Consider the following 21,470-nt stretch of genomic DNA (forward strand, 5'->3'; position numbering starts at 1 on the left):
ACTTGTACAACATGGGAAGTAGAAAGTGAAAGTCATTGCTTCCTGCCTGCTGGTCCTCCACATCCAGAGGAGTCCTGTCCTGAAAACAGCCCCCAACAGGCTGTTCTGTGCCTGTGACACCTGGCATGCTCCTGCCTGCATGCAAAATGCCTGTCAGACGTGGCTCCCTGGGGAAGAGGCCGCTGTGCTTCTCTGCATCCTGGGTGAATCATGGTGCTGGGCTGGAGAAGCTGACTGGGAACAAAGTAGAGATTTAATTAGCTAAAGAGCTCTGCACGCCTGAGACCTCAGAGCTCACCATTTATTCGTTGTTGACATTCAAGGCCCAGGGAATGGAACAGGGTGGGCCGAGTCTCCAGGGTGGGCTGGTTAGGATAAGATTTTTTGGTTCAGGCAGCTGTGATCGGGAGTTGTTTGTGGGATAAATGTGTATGAGCAAACCATGTGATATTTCTTTTTCCCTCTTCCAAGACAGGGTTTCTCTTTGTAGCCCTGGCTGTTCTGAAACTCTGTAGACCAGGCTGGCCTTGAACTCAGAAATGTGCCTTTGCCTCCCCAGTGCTGGGATTAAAGGCGTGTGTCACTAAACCTGGCTGTGTGGTGTTTTTTGTTTTGTTTTTTGAGCCAGGGTTTCTCAGTGTGTAACAAGTCCTAGAACTTGCTCCGTAGACCAGTCTGGCCTTGAACACACAGAGGTCCACCTGCCTCTTCCTTCCAAGTGCTGGGATTAAAGGCATATGCCATCACCACCTGGCATAATATTTCCTTTTAAAGACTTATTTATTTATTGGTTATTTTTCAAGACAGGGTTTCTCAGTGTGTAACAAGTCCTAGAACTTGCTCCATAGACCAGTCTGGCCTTGAACTCAGATCTGCCACCTCTGCCTCTCTGAGGGCTGGGATTAAAGGCGTGTGCCACCACCACCCAGCTGTTTATTTTTGTTTTTGTGTATGTTTCTTGCCTGCATTTAAGCCTGTGTATCACGTGCATGCAGAACCCAAGGAAGCCAGAAGGTGGTTTTGGATTGTTCTGGGACTGGTGTTACAGCCTTGTGGGTGCTGAGACTCAGACCTGGTCCTCTGCAAGAGCAGCACCTGCTCTTACCTGCTGAGCCACCTCTCCATCCTTGGCTGCAATATTCTATGTGAATAAGTAGGATCAGGTATATCAGGGCTCATAGTTTGCTGGACCCATCAGAACCCTGTGATGGAGGATTCCCATTGGCTAATAAACAAACTGCCTTGGCTTTTTGATAGGGCAAGATTTAGGTAGGTGGAGTAGACAGAACAGGAAAAAGGAAGTGAGGTAGATTGCTCAGACAATTGCCACACCGCTCCTAGGTGAGGCAGACTGCCGTGCCTCACCTCTCCTCTCTGAGCCAGACTGCCATGCCTCTCCTCAGGGAGAGAGATGCGATGGAGCCCGCCACCAGGACAGACGTGCTGAATCTTTTCTGGTAAGACACCACTCGTGGTGTTACACAGATTATTAGATATGGGTTAGTCAAGATGTGAGTAAGAGGCTGGAACTAATGGGCCAGGCAGTGTTTAAAAAAATACAGTTTCCATGTAATTATTTCAGGTTTTAAGCTAGCTGTGCGGGAGCCAGGCGGCCGGGAGCTGGGTGGCAGGAACGCACGCAGCCAGCAGCCCCTCACTACACCCTTGGGGAATGGCTGGCCCTTATAGTGAGTTTTCTCCATCTTTTTTCCTTCTGACCTGGTCTTGTCTGTTGGGGAGCCCACTGTGTGGATTCCCTATATAACCCTTTGGGGATCAATGAGACTAATTCAGCCCTTTTCCCCATCCCCACCTTCAGAATTTTACCATTCTTTTAAGAGAAGGAAGACCTTGTGGGGGCTGTTTGGGCACTGCCACCTTGGCTCTTAGGACAGCCACCTCCACAGCCCTTTGAGTTGCCTTGTGCATCAGAAGTGTTCAGCCAGCCTGGTAGGTGGGGCCTCACTCAAGGTAGATGGAGCTCAGAACCTGCATGCTGAGGAGTCTCCTTAGGGATTTCTTTCTTTCTTTCTTTCTTTCTTTCTTTCTTTCTTTCTTTCTTTCTTTCTTTCTTTCTTTCTTTCTTTCTTTCTTTCTTTCTGTAGAACCCTGGCTGGATTCAAACTCAAAGCATTTCTTGGGTCCGCCTCTGCAGTGCTGAGATTATAGGTGTGTGCCTCTACATCCGACACCTTGGGGCATCTCGTGGCAGTCACCCTTGCCAGCTTCTGCCTCTTCCAGCAGTGCAGCAGTCCGCGATGCTTTTGCTTTGTTTTGAGTGGACTGAGCTTTGCATCACCCCCAGAATTCTTAGTGCCATTCCCCACCCTCTCCTGCCTTCTTCAGTACTGTGAGCACAAGTTTAAAGTGTGGTTCATTGCTGGGCGGGCGGTGGTGGTCCCTACCATTAACTTTAAATCCCAGCACCCAGGATGGAGGCAGAGGTAGATGGATCTCTGAGTTTGAGACCAGCCTGGTCTACAGGGCAAATTGCAGGATGGCCAGGCCTGCACAGACAACCCATTCCCCAAAAAACCAATAAACAAACAAACAAATAAATAAAATTGTGGTTCGTAAGATTGTCAGGTGGTGAACAAGTACTGACCCAAGTGTGTAAGGTGTGGATGCTGTCCAGGAGCCCGGCTGTGGGTGGAAGAGAGCCCATTCCCACTATTTGTCCTTTGGTATACATGCATGCATGCGTGCGTGCGTGCGCGCGCGCACACACACACCCACACACACCAAAAATAATAAGTAGATAAAGCTTAATAAAAATCATGTCTTCTGAGACACGGTCTCAATGTGTGTCCCTGGCTGGTCTGGAACTTGCTCTGTAGACCAGCCTGACCAGGAACTCACAGAAATTGCCTGTCTGAGTGCTGAGATCAATGTGCATATCATCACTGTAGCTGTCTGGAAAAAAATTTTTTTCAAAACCACAAAAAAAAATTTTTTTTTTTCGCTCTCAGGTTTGAACTTAGGTCTGTTATCCTGCATGTTAGGTGAGCAATCTACCCCTGAGCCACACCCCAGTCCTGGCTTCAACTTTTATTCTGTAGATGTAGAGAGTTACAAAATTATCCTACAGCAGGCGTCCATCCCTGATGATATTCTCTAGTCATCTAAGAAATAGTTTCCCAGGGCAGCAGATAAAGGCTCTTGCAGCTGGTGAGCCTGGGAGTGGCGCGAGTCAGACCGCCTCCCTGGTGGGAGCAAAAATTTTTGTTTTCCTAGACAGGGTTTTTCTGTGTAGCCCTGGCTATCCTGGAACTCTGTAGACCAGGCTGGCCTCAGACTCAGAGATCCGCCTGCTTCTGCCTCTCAGTGCTGGGACTAAAGGCGTGTGCCACCACCGCCTGGCTGAGGCATTCTTCTGTTTTTCCTCATTTATTTAGACAGGTCTTTCTTGTAGCCCAGACTGGCCTGGAACTAATAGCAATCCTGCTGCCTCAGCCTCCTTAGTGCTAGGATCATAGATAGGCATGGACATCATACCTGGCTTCTATTTTGTTATTTTAGGCTCTGTGGTTGGGGATTTATTTGCTTTTCTGAATTTGGGACTTTCCTTCGAACCTGCGAGGGCTTCTGTCTGAACATGTCTGTGTTCTGCTTTGTGCGCTGCTGTTTTCTCTTGGACCATTTTGAGTGGGCTCTATGTACCAAGCTGTGGAAACTTAAGTATATTTTTTTCTCTCTTGTGCTTATGACTTCTATCTTTAAATTGCTCTGCATATTTAGGTTCATGTCAGTTACATTTTTTTGTATGTGGATTGTCCCCCACCTTTGTGGGTTTCATCCATGTAGTTGTATTTATTCTCACTTCTGAATAGGATTGGTTCTGTGAATACAGTGCTTGCCCACTGTAGCAGTGATGGGCATCTGGCCTATTTCCGTTTAGCTGCTCTAGATCATGAGGCTTCTACAGTCTCGGATCTGTGTGTGTGTGCGTGCATGTGTCAGTCACAGGCAGGGCTGTAGTGGTGGTACAGTTGCATTTCCAGTCACGGCCTGGTTAACACAGTGCTGGTAGTGCGGGAGCTGTCGTGACCTCGCATGCTGACCAGCTTGTGGGTCCTTTAAGGGTGTAATTTCTGCCTAAACTGATCTCTAGATTCATGTAATTCCAGGGACAGTCCCAGCAGGCTTTTCTTTTCCTGTTGACATTTGTTTGGAAATAGACAAAGCGATTTCTCAAATTTCTTTGAAAATGCAAAAAGCCGAGAATAATCAGGGCATTCCTGAAGCACGTAGCTGAGGTATGAAGATTTCACCAAAGCGACAGTAATGTGGGTGTTAACAAGCAGGCAAAAGGGACAGGCTGACGAACTGATGGGAAGGAGTCTAGAAACATACGGCACGCCTTCAGATATCTGTCTCTGCCTGTGTGCTGGCCTGTAACATACCTGTGGTGAGTTACTCTGCCCGTGTGCTGGCCGTCTCCTGGACTGTAACATACCTGTGGTGAGTTACTCTGCCCGTGTGCTGGCCTGTAACATACCTGTGGTGAGTTACTTAACAAGGAGAAAGCCTTATTTTGGCCTGCAGTTTTTCAACTTCCAATCCATGACCTTGTCCATGACCCTGTGACAAACCAGCACTGTTGCTGGGAGTGTGTGACTCTCCACTCATTACTTACCAGGGAGTGAAAAGAGAGAGGAAAGCTGGGCGTGGTGGTGCACACCTTTAATCCCACTGGGAATGTGGGAGGCAGAGGCAGGCAGATCTCTGCGTTTGAGACCAGCTTGGTCTACGTAGTGAGTTCCAGGACAGCCAGGGCTGTGTGGAGATCCTGTCTTAAGAAGGATGGGGAGACTAGGGCCCCACAGTTCCTTACAGGTGTGGCTCATTTGATCTGAGGACCAGCTGTTAAGCCCCACTTCTTAAAGGTTCTGCCATCTCCCATAGTGCCGCCTACAGCTGGGAGATGGGGATGGCATCAAGGCTTTGCTACCTAGTGACATTGGCAGTCAGTAGTGTTGTACCCTGGAGCCCCTGTCCTGGTCTTGGCTGGGCTCTTTCCCCGCAGCGCTACTGCTGTCTTGCCAGGTGTGTTGTGGCTGTCACCCTGGAGCCTGTCTTTGTCATTTGAGCCGTATTTTCTAGATCCTATGTGTGTGTCATTTTCAGAGACTCCGGCATCCAAAGGCAGCAACTGTCTTAGACAGTTGAAGATGTTTTTCACCTGAGAAAGGTTAAGTCCAGAAGCAGCCGCAGTGCTTCTGGCCCAGTGCTTCTGCCCTTAGGGACTTAGCACTCTGATTTGTCACTAAAACCTAGGGACTGAGTTCGTCATTGGTGGGCTGGACAGAAATGGCTTGGTGATGTTGGCTGGTGTTTGACTAGAGGGCACCCTGGGCACCTGAGGGGGTGGATGAACCTATGGGCCTTGTGTATGAGTCTGGAAGGTGTTTTTCCTCCCATCTGCTGACTGTTGGATTCGTCACCTCCCCAGTGCTGCTGCAGGATGAGTTCAAGGGTGGGCCATGGGGGCTGGAGCAATCCAGGCTGCAGGATTGTGACGTCAGTGCCTCCCAGCCAGGGCTCAGAGGGAGGTGGGCTCTGCCGCTCTGCTCATTTTCTTTCTCATTCAGTCCAGCACCCCAACCCATCACCCCCACCCACCAGTCAGAAACTGTCCCAGGCTGGGACTCCTTGCTTCCTTTCATTCTAAGGGGGCTAGTGGGTGGAGACAGACTGAGAAAACAGTTCTTACCTTTCTCCTAACATCTGGGATTTTATGTGCGTCGTGTGTTCTTTCTGTGCCCTTCATTCGTCTCTGAATTCTTAACTCTGGGGATTTTTCTCGAATTTTTTTTTAATTTTTAATTTTATGGTTTCTTTCACACTTGAGAGAGAGGGAGAGGGCGATCATTTTGCTGGGACATGGGGAGAGGACACAGGTGGTAGGTCCTCCGGGCATCTCTTGCTTAGCTTTTTTTTTATGCTCACTCTGTCCAGCCCCTGGGCCTTTCTTAGCCTGTTTACCCAGTAGGGAATCTGGCTGGCACACTTGTTTGGTCTTCTTCCTTTCAGAGTTAGTCACCACTTCCTGGCACCCCGGGGTGCTCCTTCTGAGAGTAATAAGACAGTCCCCTCTGCAGCCCTCACCGTGTAGCATGTCAGTCTGCTGCCGCCAGAATTGCCCCTCAGTTTCAGGTTCTTTTCATTCTCAGTTTGGAGGGTTCTAGAAGTGTGTGTGGTCCTTGAGCAGAACGCCCCTGGGGGTCTGAATGGTGCTTTTTGGAGTCCCGCAGAAGAGGACTATGTGACCAGTGGCCGTTCTGTAGATGTGTGCACACGTGTAGATGACACAGACATTGGAGTGTTTCTGTGAAACTGTCTCTCTGATTTTCCTCTGCATTTCCCCTCCGTTAGAGGCTCTGACTGTGAGAGCTCCTGCCGCTGAGCATTCTGGTCCCAGAAGGAAGTCATTGTGACAGTCTCCTTATACCGCCTGCACCACCCCTCTAGGGAGAGCCCTAGGTGGCATAGCAGTCCAGGTCTTCTGTAGCAAGGCTCTGTGTTCATTTGGGGTGTTGGCATGTCACCTGGCCACCGACTCTGAAGTCACCATCTGCCCCCACGTCCCTGGCTCCTCTCATGCCCGTGTTCTGGCGGAGAAGGAAGCCAGGGGGATTTGTCCCCTGCCAGAGGCCCCACTTTACCTCCGTGAGGTGGGAGTTAGCAAAGCAGCCAGGCTGTTCCTGGGGGATCATGGGAGCACTCCTGGGTTCTACCCTCTGTGCTGGGTTGGGTTGAACTGAGGAAGCAGTGACTGGACCGGCTAGATAAAGTTGCTTCCTGCCCGAGGCCCACAAACCTCATTCCTGGCTGCTCAAACTCCAGCTTGCTCTGGGTGATGTCATCCACAGAGAGGCTCTCGTTGTAAACAGTCACAGCTGGGCCGCTCGGGGACAGCTGCAGCTGGCCGGATGGCAGCCGCTGAGTGTTTCTCCAATTTCCCATCCGCATGCACACGCGTGTGCACACACACACACACACACACACAGCGCAGATTTGTTTAGAACTTGGGTGCAGTGCTTTGTGAGCTTCATGGATGATGGTTTTCTTCTCCAGAAATTATTTGTGTTTGTGTTTCAAGGCAGGGTTTCTCTGTGTAACAGTTTTGGCTGTCCTGGAACTCTCTCTGTAGACCAGGCTGGCCTTGAACTTGCAGAGATCCACCTGCCTCTTCCTCCTTAGTGATAGTATTAAAGGCATGCACCACCATTGCCCAGTTCCTTGGATTTTTTTTTTAATTTTTTTTTCTTTCTGTGCTGGGAATAGAATTTAGGGTCTTGTGTGTTCTGGGCAAGCACTCTGCCGCGCACTACAGCCAGCGCTCATTGAACCCTTGAAATGGGAACCCAAACCATAGTAGACCCTAGAGTAGTAACTGGAAGCAGGTCATTGACATCATGGGAGTTCCTGAGAATCCAGGCCACGTTGCCTGGAGGTGAGAGATGAGGCCTTGTGCCTGGGAGCGGCTTCCCGGGATTAAGTGTTTGTTATATATTTGTGTGGTGCATGCATACAATTGTGTGGGCACCTGTGCTATGCACAGGGCTAAAAAAAAAATCTTTCACTCTGCCTTAGAGCCTTGAGTCAGGGTCTCATGGAACGAGAAACTAGTCATTTGGGTTAGGGTGGCCTGTTAGTGAGTTCCTGGTCCTGGAATTACAGGCATGTACAGCTACGCTTGGCTTTTTATGTGAGTGCTAAGGACACCCACATGCATGCATGAAAAATTTAAAGCTATATCAAGTGTGCGTTTCATTTGTTAGCAAAAAACAAAACAAAACGATGTTATGGAAAGAAACCCAACAGAGCCGGTGAACATCCATGCTTATTATCCATATCCCCAATGTAGGAGCCTTGAAACTGGGGCAGTTTGATGGTGTTTAAGATGCAGTCACAGAGGACCATTGATCTCAAGGGATGCCAGAGAATTACAGCACACAGGCTTCCGAGGGCTCATAGGGGCTGTGCGATCTCAACCTGCGTCTCATGATTTCTGAAGGTGTACACGAGTGTGGAGTCAGGTCCCTGGTTATGGAGGACAGGGCTGGGTAGTTGGAGCAAGTCTACCCAGCACAGGCAGGAAACCCAAGGTGGGGAAATGGAGGCCTCGGCTACACAAGAGTCTGGAGAGAGCTGCTGAGAAATCTGCAGGGTGGGTGCTGCAGTCCAGACAAACCAGTCTCGGCTTCTGCTGTGCATCTAGAACCCACGGAGAGCGAGACCTGGCTTATGTGTGGTCTTTATGCTCCGTGTAGCTCAAGGTTGGCCTGAAACTCTACATCCTCCTGCTTCAGCCTTAGTGCTGGGCTTTGTAGATAACCACACCCGCTCATTTGTTCCTTAAAACAGAAGTGTGTGTGTGTGTGTGTGTGCGCGCGCGCGTGCACGCATGTTTGCTATGCTCAGCATCCAGCCCTGTGCTGGCTAGGCAGGTCTTCTGTCACTCAGCTCACTCAGCTATCCTCTGACCCTTTCATCCTTTACTTATTCTCATTCCATGAGGAATCTGGTGTGGAGTGGAGGCAGGTTGCAAACACTGTGTTTCAGAAATGTGACTGGGGAGAAGTTTAAGGCACTGTGTTGTGTAGTGAGCTGGCCGATGGCCCGGAAGGTGAGTGGGCCGCTCTCAGCATGAGCTGTCTGCTGTCCACACTGTGGTCCTGGTGGAGGAAGGGGCCTGAGGATCAGGAATGGAGATCTATGTGTGGTCAGGCATGCGGAAAAGGCTTGTGAACTAAGTGCAGAAGGATTGGGCCTGGGAAGAGGCTTCCTTTCTTTTTTTAGTTTTTGGTGCGTCTTTGGGCTTGGTGTCCTCTGTGGTATCTGATATCCTGTAATAAATCCTTGCTCATTAGAATCCCCAGATAGACCTGTTTCCTCACGTTTGTTTTGATCTGCCCGCCTCTGCCTCCCGAGCGCTGAGATTAAAGGATGCACCACCACTGCCGGGCTCCCAATTTTATTTTTTAAATTAAGTGTATGTCTGTGTGTGTTTGTGTGTGGGTCTTGAGGGTTTGCACATGAGCACAGGTGCCTATAGAGGCCCGCAGCGGGTTAGCTCCTCCAGAGCTGGAGCTAGAGGTGGTTGTGAACCGCCTGCTATGACTGCTGGGAATTGAGTTCCAGTCCTTTTTAAGAGCAATGTGCACTCAGCTGCTGAGGGCTCTCTCTCTCTCTCTCTCTCTCTCTCTCTCTCTCTCTCTCTCTCTCTCTCTCCCTCCCATATTCCTGCCCTGCCTTTCTAATGCTGTATGGAGAGCCTCTGATGCCAGGAGCCCATAGGATGCTGGGGTCTCACTCTTGCTGAGTGAGGCCCTAGAGACAACACAAGGAGACAAGGAGACTGGCCCATCCTGCTGTATCTGTCCAGCCTTATGTCTGGGGTTCATCTTCATTTCCCTGTTTGACCTGTACACCAGAGAGCCCTGCTTTTGTGAATGAGGACCTTTTGCTCCCTGTGTTTGTTATTTTTATTTGTGATACTTATATGCCATGGTGATGCATTGGGCAGGGCCAAGCAGTTCAACGTTGCAGCTGAATGTTACCTGTTGTCTGGCCTTATATATAAGAAGTTAGGGGACTTCCTGCTGTTGGCATATCGGATGGCTGCTCAGTATGTCTGTGTTCCACTGCACCAAGTGGTCCAGGGCCTGTGAGCATTGAAATGTCTGAAATGAACAATGGAATCTTTGTTTGTTCAAGACAGGGTTTCTCTGTGAAGGCTTGGCTTTCTTGGAACTCGTCCTGTAGACCAGACTGGCCTCAAACTCAGAGATCCACCTGCCTCTGCCTCCCGAGTGCTGGAATTGCAGGCATGTGCCACAACCACCCGGCTTTTTTTTTTTTTTTTTTTTTTTCTGCAACCCTTTAATACAGCTTCTTGTGTTGTGACCATTTCGTAGCTGTAATTTTGCTACTCTTTTGAATCGTAATGTAAATATCTGATGTGTGACCCCACAAAGGGTCACGACCCACAGGTTGAGAACCACTATCCTAGAAGTACCTTAGTCAGGCACCGCTTTGTTTAACGATGGGACATTTCTCATTCAGACCAGCACATGACCATGCCCCATGCCTAACCAGCCTGCTGACCCTGCTGAGGAATCTTAATGACTGTGTTCCTGGTCCCTGTAGGTATTTCCTGGATTGTTTGCTTACCTGCTCTTTCTGGGCAGGTCATGGTTTTGCTGTCTTGTATGGTGATGGCCGCTCCCCACCCCTTCCATACTGTACCCGTCTTCCTCCTTTTTCTATGGGTGCCTCTCAGCCGTGGCCTTGGCTGCACTCACTGTATGACTTCTCCAGGTGGCCACTGTGCTCTGAGCTGGCAGAGGTCCTTCCTCAGTGTGGGTCATGCTGTTCTCGGGTCCTGAGGGTGAAGACTGAGAAGGCAGGCTGTAGACGTACTAGCGTCAGGGAGGCCGTGAAAAGAATGGGCTTTCCCTGAGGAAAGCCTGGCTATGAAGTCAGGGTGTGAATTAGAGTTCTGTTTGGGGGTTCCTCATCCAGTGCTGTCACCTTGCAGGCTGCCAGTGCCGCACCTGGGGTGACGGCTGTCAGAATCCATCTGGCACAGCCTTGTTTGTGTCTATGCCCTTGACCCTTTGACCTTTGACAAGATCTCTCTGTCTTGACAACTGGACATGAATGCTCTCTGTCAAACAGGCTGACATGGGTATCTTCTAAAAAGAGTGTTGTATAAAGTCCAGGGCACACGAGTGCCGGGGGGGGGGCACCCGGTGCTCAGGAATGCCCACGACTGCCATGATCAGCCTGAGTGCCCAGCTGTCGCTTCTCCCCACCAGCCGTAGCCCATTCCAGATTGCCTGGCTGGTCATCTGACGCTGGCTTATACCCAAATGCGGAGTGAAATTAAGCCTGTTACCCGGAAATGGCTTTTGATGAAATAGTGTGTGGGGAGCCAGACCCTGTGAAGGACAGACAGCCAAAACCTGCTGGACAGGCGGGCCCTGTCTGGAGAGGCGTGGCCTGGGTGTCAGTGTCTTTGTTGGCTTTTGTTCCTGCCCAGCCTGGGCCTCTGCTATCTTTAGATCACGTGCCAAAGTGTGCATACTTACTTAGATTTCTAAATGGCTTGTCCTTACTAGTTCTTTCTTTATAGCTGTCTTCATGAGGATTTTTTCCCCCCTTCATCTGGCTAAAAGCATTTTCTCTTTGCACAGAGCATCTGGGCACTTAAGAAGTGCCTGAGGTAGGTGTCGTGGGACAGGAGGGTCACAGGCTGGGCAAAGCACCTGCAGTTTCTTCCAGTTTCCCCTGTGGTATTGAAGTTCCAGATTAGATTTTGTTTGGAGATAAAAAGAGCTTGTCACCTACACAAAAGAACAGACGGCAGCAGACAGCTGTGGCTGGGAGCCAGGCTGGGCCACACTCCCAGCCAGGACCTGGAGGATCTGGGCCAGTTCTGTCCCACAGACCCAGGTGTGAGTCAGGCTGTGGGGCACTGGGCCCTGACCTGCCCAGCAGGCCTCAGCAGCTTCCTGATTGACAGGCAGTGCCTGCCCAGGCTTGCTTCCTGCCATCCTGGCCCGCAGGCTGGGGGAGGGTGTGTGGATGAGGAGAAGATGGGCCGATTAAAAGCCCACTCATAGCCAGTGCTTCTGGCCTGTGCCATGAAAACCAGCTGGCAGGCAGGAGAGCCAGGTGGGTGCAGGCTGGGCCAGGACCCAAATACCACAGGCTTTGGGGGGAAAATAAGTAATTTGGGGGGATTCTAATGGCTACAGTTTCCTTCTGGAGTTGTGTTCAGTGGGTAATAGCTGACCGGAAGACCTTGACTGCTCTGAGCAGGGGCTGTAGATGATAAATAGAAGAACCAGGTGTAACCTGACTCCGAGTGGGGATTCCTCTGGTGCTGTGTGCCAGGCGGACCACCTGCCACTTGTGTGGTCTTCACCTGGGATTGTTGCCAGAATGTGTGCCAGGCCCTTCCCTTCCCCTGGGGCGTTTCCATAGCAACTCTTCCCTCCCCTTCCTGTAGGAAGAGATGGCTGGTTTTGACACAAAGTAAGAGTCACATGGCTGTACTTGGCTACAGTTGGCCTGCACTTGAGTGTTCTTGACCAGTTGTTGAGCAGTGAAGTGACTGAAGTCTGGCGGTACCAACGGAGTGGCCAACAGGTGCAGAATTCAGCGAGCTGGACTGCACTCCACTCTGCTGTGCAGCGCTGGTGCAGCCCTGGTGTTCCCTGTGTTGAGCTTGCCCAGGTACCTCCCTTCCCACGCTCTGGATACTGCAGATACACAGAGCTTTCGAGTGGCTGAATTGTCTGGGAACACACAGTTCGAGACAGACCTCCCAGATACTTGTAACTTCTCAAGAGCGGGCCTGGCTTCTGGTCTGGGACTCCTCGGGTGGGATGGGTGACAGTTAGCTTAAGCGCTGACTATCAGGTAGGCATGCTGAGGGTGTGTTGTCCCTGCCTCTTTGCCCTGGGCCTAGTCCCTTGCTGTCAAGCCTGAAGACCTGAGTTCAGTCCCTGGATTCCACATGGTGTGAGAACCGAGTCCTGCAACTTGTGCTCTGACACAAGTATTTACTGGGTGGTGGTGGTGTTTGCTTTTAATCCCAGCACTCAAGTGGATCTGTGGGTCTGAGGCCAGCCAGGTCTACAGAGCTACTTCCAGGACAGCCAGGGCTGTACAAAGAACCCTCTCTGGAAAAATAAACAAATGCTTTGGAGTGAAGTCAGCTACACTCACATAAGAGCGACTGCAAAGGCCTCATCCACGTTTTACCAGTGTTCCTTTTGTTTCTGGTTTTTTCCCCCTTATCCTCTTTTTTAAAATTTTTTTTTATTTTGGAGACAGGGTCTCACTGCAGTCTCAGATTTTAATTAAGAATTCACCAGATTATGCCAGGCAATGGTGGCGCACACCTTTAATCCCAGGACTCAGGAGGCAGAGACAGGAGGATCTCCATGAGTTCGAGGCCAGCCTGGTCTACAGCGTGAGTTCCAGGACAGCCTTCAAAGCTACAGAGAAACCCTATCTTGACAAAAAAAAAAAAAAAAAAAAAAACAAAACAGCTAAATAAATAAATGAATAACTTTTAAGCTAATGGTGCTAAGTCTAGCCCTGCACACTGTGTGGCTGGGGAGGAGGTGCCTGGACAGGCTAAAACTGGTCATTCTCAGTGACCAGAGACAGTTGTGGTCAGGGACCACAGAAATGTGGTTGCCTTTTAGCGTGTGTGTGTCCTTGTATCAAGGCTAGAGATTGGCGCGTCCCTCTGAGCTGACTGTGAGGTGGAATTGTGTTTAGCTTGTCTCTGTTATGTTCCAGGGTTCGCCTTGTGTTGGGTGTATGGTAGCATGAGCACATGCGTGTACCAGCTTCCGTTTGTGTGATATCTTACTATATATACTGAGTGGTTTGAAACAGATTTCTGCTCTTCTGGCTCTGATGTTTAGTCTTCCAGGGCTAAAGCCAGGCTGCCGGCAGGGCTGCCTTGTGCTGGAGGCTCTAGGGCAGAATGCACTTCCTGTCCTTTGGAGGCCTGTGTCCTGCTTGTCACCGTCCCTTCCTCTGTCTTCCCAGCTCTCTGACTGAGCCTCTGCTCCTGTTGTGGGACTCTTCACGACCCCACAGGGCTTCTCACATCATGCAGGCTGCATGCCACACTTCACTTCAGATCCCTCTGCCACCAGGCTCTGGGCACAAGGACTCTTGGTTGAGGGACATACAGCACTGGACTAACCTGCACACCTGCACACAGTCCCTGTTTGTAATCCATCTTGCTGTTTCCGGACAGTGTCCTGTGACCACTGTCTACTCCACTCTGCCCTTGGCGTTACATTTCTTTGCTTTTTTTTTTTTTTTTTTTTTTTTGAGACAGTTTCTCTGTTTAAGTATCCCTGGCTCTCCAGGAACTCACTTTGTAGATCAAGCTGGCCTCGAACTCACAGATGTCCACCTATCTCTGCCTCCTGAGTGCTGGGATTAAAGGCATGCGCCATACCTGGTGGTATTTACATTTTCTTCAAACAAACGTTATGAAAAACTAAAAATCTACCATTTTTAGCCTGAGTATACCCAGATAGGTTATTGTTTGCCCACGTTTCATTTTGGAAGCGACCCTATGAGGTAGGGTACAGGTCCCATCCCGTGACCATTCCAAGAGTTCAAGGTCAGTCATCTGTCACATGCTGTTTTTTTTTTTTTTAAATAATAGTTCCAGTTATTTCTGTGTATGTGTGCGCGCGCATGTGTTTGTGTGCGTTGCACGTGTGCAAGTGCCCCTGGAGGCCAGGAGGTGGTGGTTGTAAGGCACCAGGCAGGTGCTGGGACCTGAACCGGGTCATCTGTAAGAACAGTGAGCACTCTTAACCACCTGGCTGTCACCCGGGTTTTTGTCTGTAGCAGCAGGATCTTGAGGTCGACCAGGTAGACCCTGAAGCCTCAGTCTCCTGCTTCAGCCTCTGTGTTGTGGGGATTCCAGCAGCATCATGGATACCTGGCTGGGTTTGGCCTTCTACCCAAGTCATCTCTTCTATTTCAATTACCAGTTTGAGTTGACAGATGTGTCTACTACCTAGATCCTGTCAGTTGATAAGGAAATCCACTTTTTAGTTTTTTTTTTTTTAAGATTTATTTATTTATTATGTGTACAACATTCTGCTTCCATGTATGCCCACACACCAGAAGAGGGCACCAGATCTCATTACAGATGGTTGTGAGCCATCATGTGGTTGCTGGGAATTGAACTCAGGACTTCTGGAAGAGCAGTCAGTGCTCTTAACCTCTGAGCCATCTCTCCAGCCCTTAAGATTTCTTTTTAGGTGTGAGTGTTTTGCTTATATGTTGCATGTGTACTGTGTATGTGCTTGGTGCCCGTGGAGTCCACAAAAGGCTGTTGGATTTCCCTGGATCTGGTGCTGGGATTCAAACCTGGGTCCTGTGCAGGAGCGGTCAGTGATTGTAACCAGTGAGCCTTGCTTGGCAAGGCAGTGTCTTGTTCTGGAATGTGGTATGACATCTCAATATGTGTGCAGCGCATGACTGGTGTTTATTTGGGTAGGAACACTGCATATCCTCTGCCTGCTGTTTGAAATCTTCTGTCCTGCTCCTCTCCAGACTATTATGTTTATTTCTCCCTCTTCCTTCCAAGACTCTGGTAGACACTCGCTTTTCTGTCTGTTTCTTTGAGATCAACTTTTATATGTTTGTTTATTTTGTTTTTGAGACAGATTTCTCTGTGTAGCCTTGGCTGTCCGGGAACTCTCTGTAGACCAGACTTCCCTTTACTTGGTGAGATCCCCGTCTTTGCCTCATGAGTGCTGGGATTAAAGGCATATACCACCACCGCCCAGTGTAACCAACTTTTAAAACATTTTTATGTGTTTATTTTGCACATTATTTTACACATGCATCATGTGGGGGAATATGTGGGATTCAGAGGATAAATTGTGGAGGTTGGCTCTTTCCCCCTGAGGATTCTGGGAGTAGAACTCAGGCTGTTGTCAGTCATGGTGGCCAGCACCATCTTGCCTCCATGTGTAAGTCACCACATGTGAAATTTGTCCTTTGTTACCTGAATCTCCACACTTGACACAGTGACCTCCACTTCTGTCCACAATGCTGCAAATGACAGTTTTATTTTTTTCTGTGGCTAGATAATAGTGCATGTAAACTTTCCCTGTCCACAAGACCCTGGTTGGCTGCCTGACCGCCATGCACTGCCCTCAGCCTTGTACTCGGGAGTGGCACTGCAAGCACTCCAGTTATGCGCGGTGACCATCTGTACTCTTACTTGGTGCCTGCAGCTCATGCAGCAGCTGCTGCTTCTCTGCACCATCTCCAACACTTGTGTGTTTTTTCTTCTTTTCCGTAATTAGTGATTGTGACTGGGGTGAGAGGGTCTCTCATAGCAGTCGTTTTGATATGCATTTCCCATTAATGGAGAATTTTGGGTCAACATATACTTGAGGTCCTGTGAAGTTCTGGTTACTCTGAAGTGGCTTAAATCCAGGTTCCTCTTTTAGAGGACTTGTGGTCTATCCTGAGGGAAGGATGCTGTTATTGGGGCAGACCAGGCTCATCCATAAAGGTTTAGAGGAGGGGGATCTAACGACAAAGAAAGGGATGTGGCAAGAAGGCACCTGTGGGTCAGCTCCCCTTCTGGTCGTGGCTGCTCATTGCTCCTGAGGTGTAAAGCTAAGCCTGGGTAGGACGCGGCGCTGAGGTTCTCACTGGTCTTGGGCAGTGAGCACGGGAAGTTTTTGGCCATGTGTTGTCTAAGTTGATAAGTGGGTTTGGCTGTGAATGGGCGTGACACTCCTTGTACTGAGTCAAGTATCCTGGTGTGCCAGGGCCTCCTCATAGCTGTGGGCTAGGATGTGAATGAGGAAGGGTGGCTGTGACGAGAGAAAGGACCGTCTCTCCCTGAGGAAAAAGTGTCAAGATGGCAAGAGGGCTGTCCCTACACATGAGTACCATGCTCGATTTGCACTTTTTAAATTTAGATTGATTGGTGTGTGCACACAGGTGCCGTGGTGTGCATGTGGAGGTCAGAGAACAGCTCCAGAGTGGGTTCTGGGCATCAGGCCTTGAGGCTCGTTCAGCAGGTGCTGTGACCGTCTGCAGCTCCCCTCTGCATTTCTTAAGGGCCTTTCCTGGCACACATTGTGTGCTCATCCACTCCTGCAGCAGTCTCAGGAATAGTCCGTGTTGGCTAATGGAATAAAGGGTGGTAAAACCTGGTTTGTGCCAGAGCTGACGCCTGTGCCTTTGATGTATGTGTTGGGGGAGACAGCTCTGTCTGCACAGATGTGATGTCAGTGGCTGTGTCTCGACTTTTGTTTTTTGTGCCTGTAGTAATTGGTTGTTGCTCCCCATGTTTTATATTCTAAGGTCACGTTGTAGACATCTATCTTTAAACATCATCTTATTGGATGCAAAATACCTCCCAGATAAACTGATGTGTTCTCCTAGCCTGAGTAGCTTCAGGACAGAATCACAGAGTAGCAGATGTCACTATGACATCGCCTCCCAGTCACCTGTATTAGTCACCCTGTAAGGCCACGATTGTAGTGCTTAGTGGATTTGCTTTCAGTGTTAGGAAGCCATGGCCCTTTGCACAGGCTGCAGGTTCAGCATCTCTAGGCGAGGCTGAGTGTGGAGCAGAAGGTGCTCAGTCTTGATCTCAGTTTCCATGAATACAGAGCTCACGGATCCTGGAGGAGCACTTAGTGCTGGAAGGAATGAATTCGTGAATTAACAAGAGACAAGGAGCATGCTAAGAGACAGGGAGAGGGTGGAAGCTGCTTCCCTGTCCTCCAGGCTTTGTCTGAGTGGAGAGGAGTTGCCCATGCAGCTTCTCAGCTGCATCCCGCCCTGGTGCACGGCTAGTCTTTGCCAGGTGCTACTCTTTCCTCTTCCTGGCTCCGAGATCACTTTGTCTTGATGGGGTGTGCTCTCCTGACGTGGCACCTGTGGCTTAGGGGGGGCTATGCACCCCCGTTCGTCTCATTTATTAGCCTTTCGTGTGAGCTAGAAATCGGGAGTGTTGTTTTCTGACGCGGAGAGTTGTCCTTGACTTGGAGAGCGACCGAGTGTGTCAAGATCTATTCATAGTATGGCCATGGCAGCAGACTCAGCAAGTCATTATTGGGGGTGGGGTAGCCCAGGCTATCTGCAGAGCCAGCCATCTGGGGCGAACACCTGTGGGTAAGCTGAGGGCATTTTCCTTTGGACAGTCCGAGAGTGTCTTTACATCCAGGACGTCCCTGATTGCTGTAGGAGTCGCCCCTCTGAATTGGACATCTGGTGCTGACCCCCTCTTTTTCATTCCAAAGGCAAATCGGGAGCGGTGCCGAGAAAATTTCCTTACTAGATGACATTTCATCGCAATGTCCGATCGTTTGGGGCAAATAACCCAGGGCAAGGATGGGAAAAGCAAGTACTCGACTCTCAGCCTGTTTGACAAGTATAAAGGCAGATCAGTAGGCGCGGCCAGATCTTCAGGTAAGGAAGGCCTGGCCAGGCAGCAGTCCCTGCGGACAGTCAGCCGGGCTGCTGGGTGGAATGTCAGCGGCCTTCTCTCTTAGTTGCCTAGTTCTGATTTGTGGAACATGGTGGAACTAGTTCATGTTGGACTTGTTGCTACCCACAAGGCCTTCTTGGGGGTTCTTGGGTTGTAGCCAGACCATCATCTGGTTCAGGGGTGGTCACTGTGGGCTGAGCTTCCTCCCTGGGGGAGCTTATGCCAGCTGCCTCCTGCCTCGGTAGAAAGAGAGAGCCTGTGCAGTTCAGTGGCCCTTTGTCTCTGTAATCTGGGGAGGAGCTGGCAGTGCCCAGACACTTTGTCTTCTTTGTCTTTCTCACTTGGAGGCTGAGCAGAGGTGCGAATTGGCCTCTTTCCTCCTTGTGAGGTGTGTGTTCTGTCCCATGTACTCTTCCTTGCAGTTATTCCTAGACATGGCTTACAGAGTCTTGGGAAAGTTGCCACAGCCCGGCGTATGCCACCGCCTGCAAACCTGCCAAGCCTGAAGTCTGAAAACAAAGGAAACGACCCCAACATCGTGATAGTACCCAAGGACGGGACAGGATGGGCCAACAAGCAGGACCAGCAAGACCCAAAGAGGTAGTAGTAGAAGGGTGATGACCAGGGGTTGCAGGGGCTGGGTATGTGTCTGCTCTGTAAGAAGAGGAGGAGCTGGGAGTAAGAAGCATGGCCAGGCTGCACTTTGTTCCTTGCCTTTGTTTGGATGGGCCTTTGAGCTGATTAGTAGAATTTTTCTAGATAACCATACCCCCCAAGGGATTGTGGGCAGCGATTCAGACTGTCCCCAGAGAGCCACTAGGTTGGGGCTGGGGCCCTGTGTGCTCCATGTTGGGAGAATGTAGCTTGGCAGCTGCAGCCCTAAGAGACTCCAGTCTTGAGTCGCCTGTCTCTAGAGACAACAAAGGCACTTGGGCCGCACGAGCCCTCAGATGATGAGCCGCCTTTGATATTGAGCCTCTCGTGTCTTGCTCTCTTCCTCTCATCCGGGGAGGGGCTCCAGAGGCAAAAACCTCCTGCTGGAGCTTGCTACTGAGTGTGAAAACCAAGACCCAAGACAGTCTGGCTTCCCCCACCCTCGCCCCTTGCATCTGCTGTGGTACTGCATGCTGACATAGGGAACCAGACAGTGAATGAGAGTGAACAGCGTGCAGTGTGCCATCCAGTTCCCCCCCATCTTTCAAGCTTGTGCTAGAAATGGCCCTGGAAATTCTGGGAAAGCTGTCGCTGCAGTGTGGCAAAAAGGAGGTATAGTGTGAGGGAACCACTTAGCCCCTGGACATGCTGTGGAAGTGTGTGAAATGGGTCCTGAGCTGTTTAAACAGTTTGCAGTCAGGGATGGTGGTACACACTTTTAACCCCAGCGCTCAGGGAATAGAGATAGGCAGATCTCTATGAGTTTGAGGCCAACCTGGTCTACATAGTGCGTTCTAGGTCAGCCAGGGCTAAATGGAGAGACCCTGTTTCAAACAAAACAATATTTTGCAGGCAGTTTGTGAGGTGTGCTGTTAATTGTCAGGTAGAACCCGATCTTCAGATTGGACTTTCATGCTGTTTCTAATCGGACCAGTTTTGATTTGTTGGGACTTGGGGGATTAGTTCATTTCTGAGTCCCAGGGTTCTGCCTTCAAGGGGGAATAGTCCCTTGCACCAGGGATGGCCACGAGAGCACTGTGGCACACCCATGGGATAACAACTTGGCACAGAGGGCATGGCACGTGTCGGCTGTTGTCGTCTGCCAGCTCTGTGATGAAGCTGATGTGGCTCAGTTCAGCGGGAGCTCTGCAGAGAGAAGAGGCCACCTGCCGGGGAGGAGGCTACCCCATTGCCTTGGTCTGGTCTTGTCTTCTATGGAAGGACTTGGAGCCTAGATTTGGGGACGCAGAGGTGCCACTACCTGGAAGCTTCTGCTTTAGGTTAGAAGGTGGTGTGAGAGGAGGACCAGTGACCTTCATTTGTCATTCTCATGCCTGTGGTCAGGTGAACTTGGAGCAGTGTGTCTGTGGATGCCGTGGCAACCGCTGCTCGTCACCAAGTGGGCAGCTACCATATGTCTGAGGCTGTCAAGTTCAAGGTGCTGAGGTGGAGCGGAAGGGTCCACACACCCTATTTCCTCTCAGACAGGGGGGCACACACTGCAGCCTGCATGGAAGACACCTGGTGATAGCTTTTAAATTGTAAGAAATCTTGGATCCGACAGATATGTGATATGACTCTGTTAGCAGAGAGTGCCCAAAGACCTGTGTGTGTGTGTGTGTGTGTGTGTGTGTGTGTGTGTGTGTGTAAAATGTTTGTGGCAGTTCTCTCTGTAATGGGGGAGGACGAGGAGCAGAAACTTATTAACTTACGGCCCATACAACTGCAGTTACACATCATTAAAGGTAGCTTATGTATGTAGAAAAGCTCTAATAGACTGGAAAAAGAGATAGTGGAATCATATACACAGGGCTGTCATGTGTTAAAAATTTTAAACATGTATAGGAAAATCCATGTGAACCAGAGTTTATGTCTGGAGAATGAGATGGTAGTGTCTATTATTGATGTTTACAAATTTTCTTTTACTGAGAGCATGCTTTTTTTTTTTTAATGCACTGAAGCATGGTAGAAGTCGATTGAGTCTCAAAACAGGGCAGGAGCTCAGGCCCCCCATACTAGTGACTCAGTTTCTCCATTGGTAGATCTTCTATTGCTTCCTTCAAGTTCATTTGACAACTGTCAGAAGCAAGCAGCAGACTGCCCCATGTTCTGGGCAGTGTCATTGCATCAGCCCAGAACATGGGTCGCCTCTTCTCAGAGTCACTGCTGTGGCAGCAGATGCCCTGTGTGGCACCTGACCCCACCCTGCATCCTGCCCTCTTCTAGTTCCAGTGTGACAGCCTCTCAGCCGCCGGAGTCGCAGCCGCAGCCGGGTTTGCAGAAATCTGTCTCCAATTTGCAGAAACCGACACAGTCAATCAGTCAGGAGGTAAGTGCTGGGAACCCTGCCCATTGGGGCCCTGCTGAGTCCTGCTGGGTGTCGCTTGGGAAAGGACAGAGGCCCAGGGCTGAGCACAGGCGTTTGCTTGCTTGGATGCAGATTGATTTGTCATGAGCAGGTCACTTGGGCTGACTCCAGGCTGGCTCAGTGCCTCCTAATGTGCTCTGTGGACACTAGTGTCATGAGGATTCAGGAGGTGTCAGGCTGCAGAAATGTCCCGTTGTCGGGTGAGTTTGAAAATACAACCAGCTGGCCAAGCTGCCCCACTTGGAGAAGAGGTCTTACTACGTAGCTCTGGCTGGCCTGGAGCTGGCCATGTAGACCAGACTGGTCTCAGGCTCACGAGATCCATCTGCCTCTGCCTTGCTTTTGTTAGGATGCTTTTACCACCATACTGTTTTGTCACCCTCACTGTGTATGGCTGTTGCCTGCTGTGACTGGAAGGGTGCA

General features: G+C 50.1%; 1 protein-coding gene across 11 annotated transcripts in view; it reads left to right on the forward strand.

Moving 5' to 3' along the window:
• The window catches only part of Prrc2b (proline rich coiled-coil 2B), an 80,314-nt gene that overhangs the window by 9,639 nt on the left and 49,205 nt on the right, over positions 1-21,470 (forward strand). For all 11 annotated transcript variants that reach the window (XM_038336160.1, XM_038336165.1, XM_038336162.1 and 8 more), the window contains exons 2-4: positions 17,838-18,006; positions 18,448-18,625; positions 20,906-21,008. In XM_038336160.1, coding sequence (XP_038192088.1) covers positions 17,892-18,006; positions 18,448-18,625; positions 20,906-21,008 — 396 coding nt within the window. In that variant the 5' untranslated portion in view covers positions 17,838-17,891. The remainder of the gene's footprint in view (positions 1-17,837; positions 18,007-18,447; positions 18,626-20,905; positions 21,009-21,470) is intronic.

The sequence above is a fragment of the Arvicola amphibius genome, chromosome 7, assembly GCF_903992535.2.
Source record: "Arvicola amphibius chromosome 7, mArvAmp1.2, whole genome shotgun sequence".
NCBI lineage: Eukaryota > Metazoa > Chordata > Mammalia > Rodentia > Cricetidae > Arvicola > Arvicola amphibius.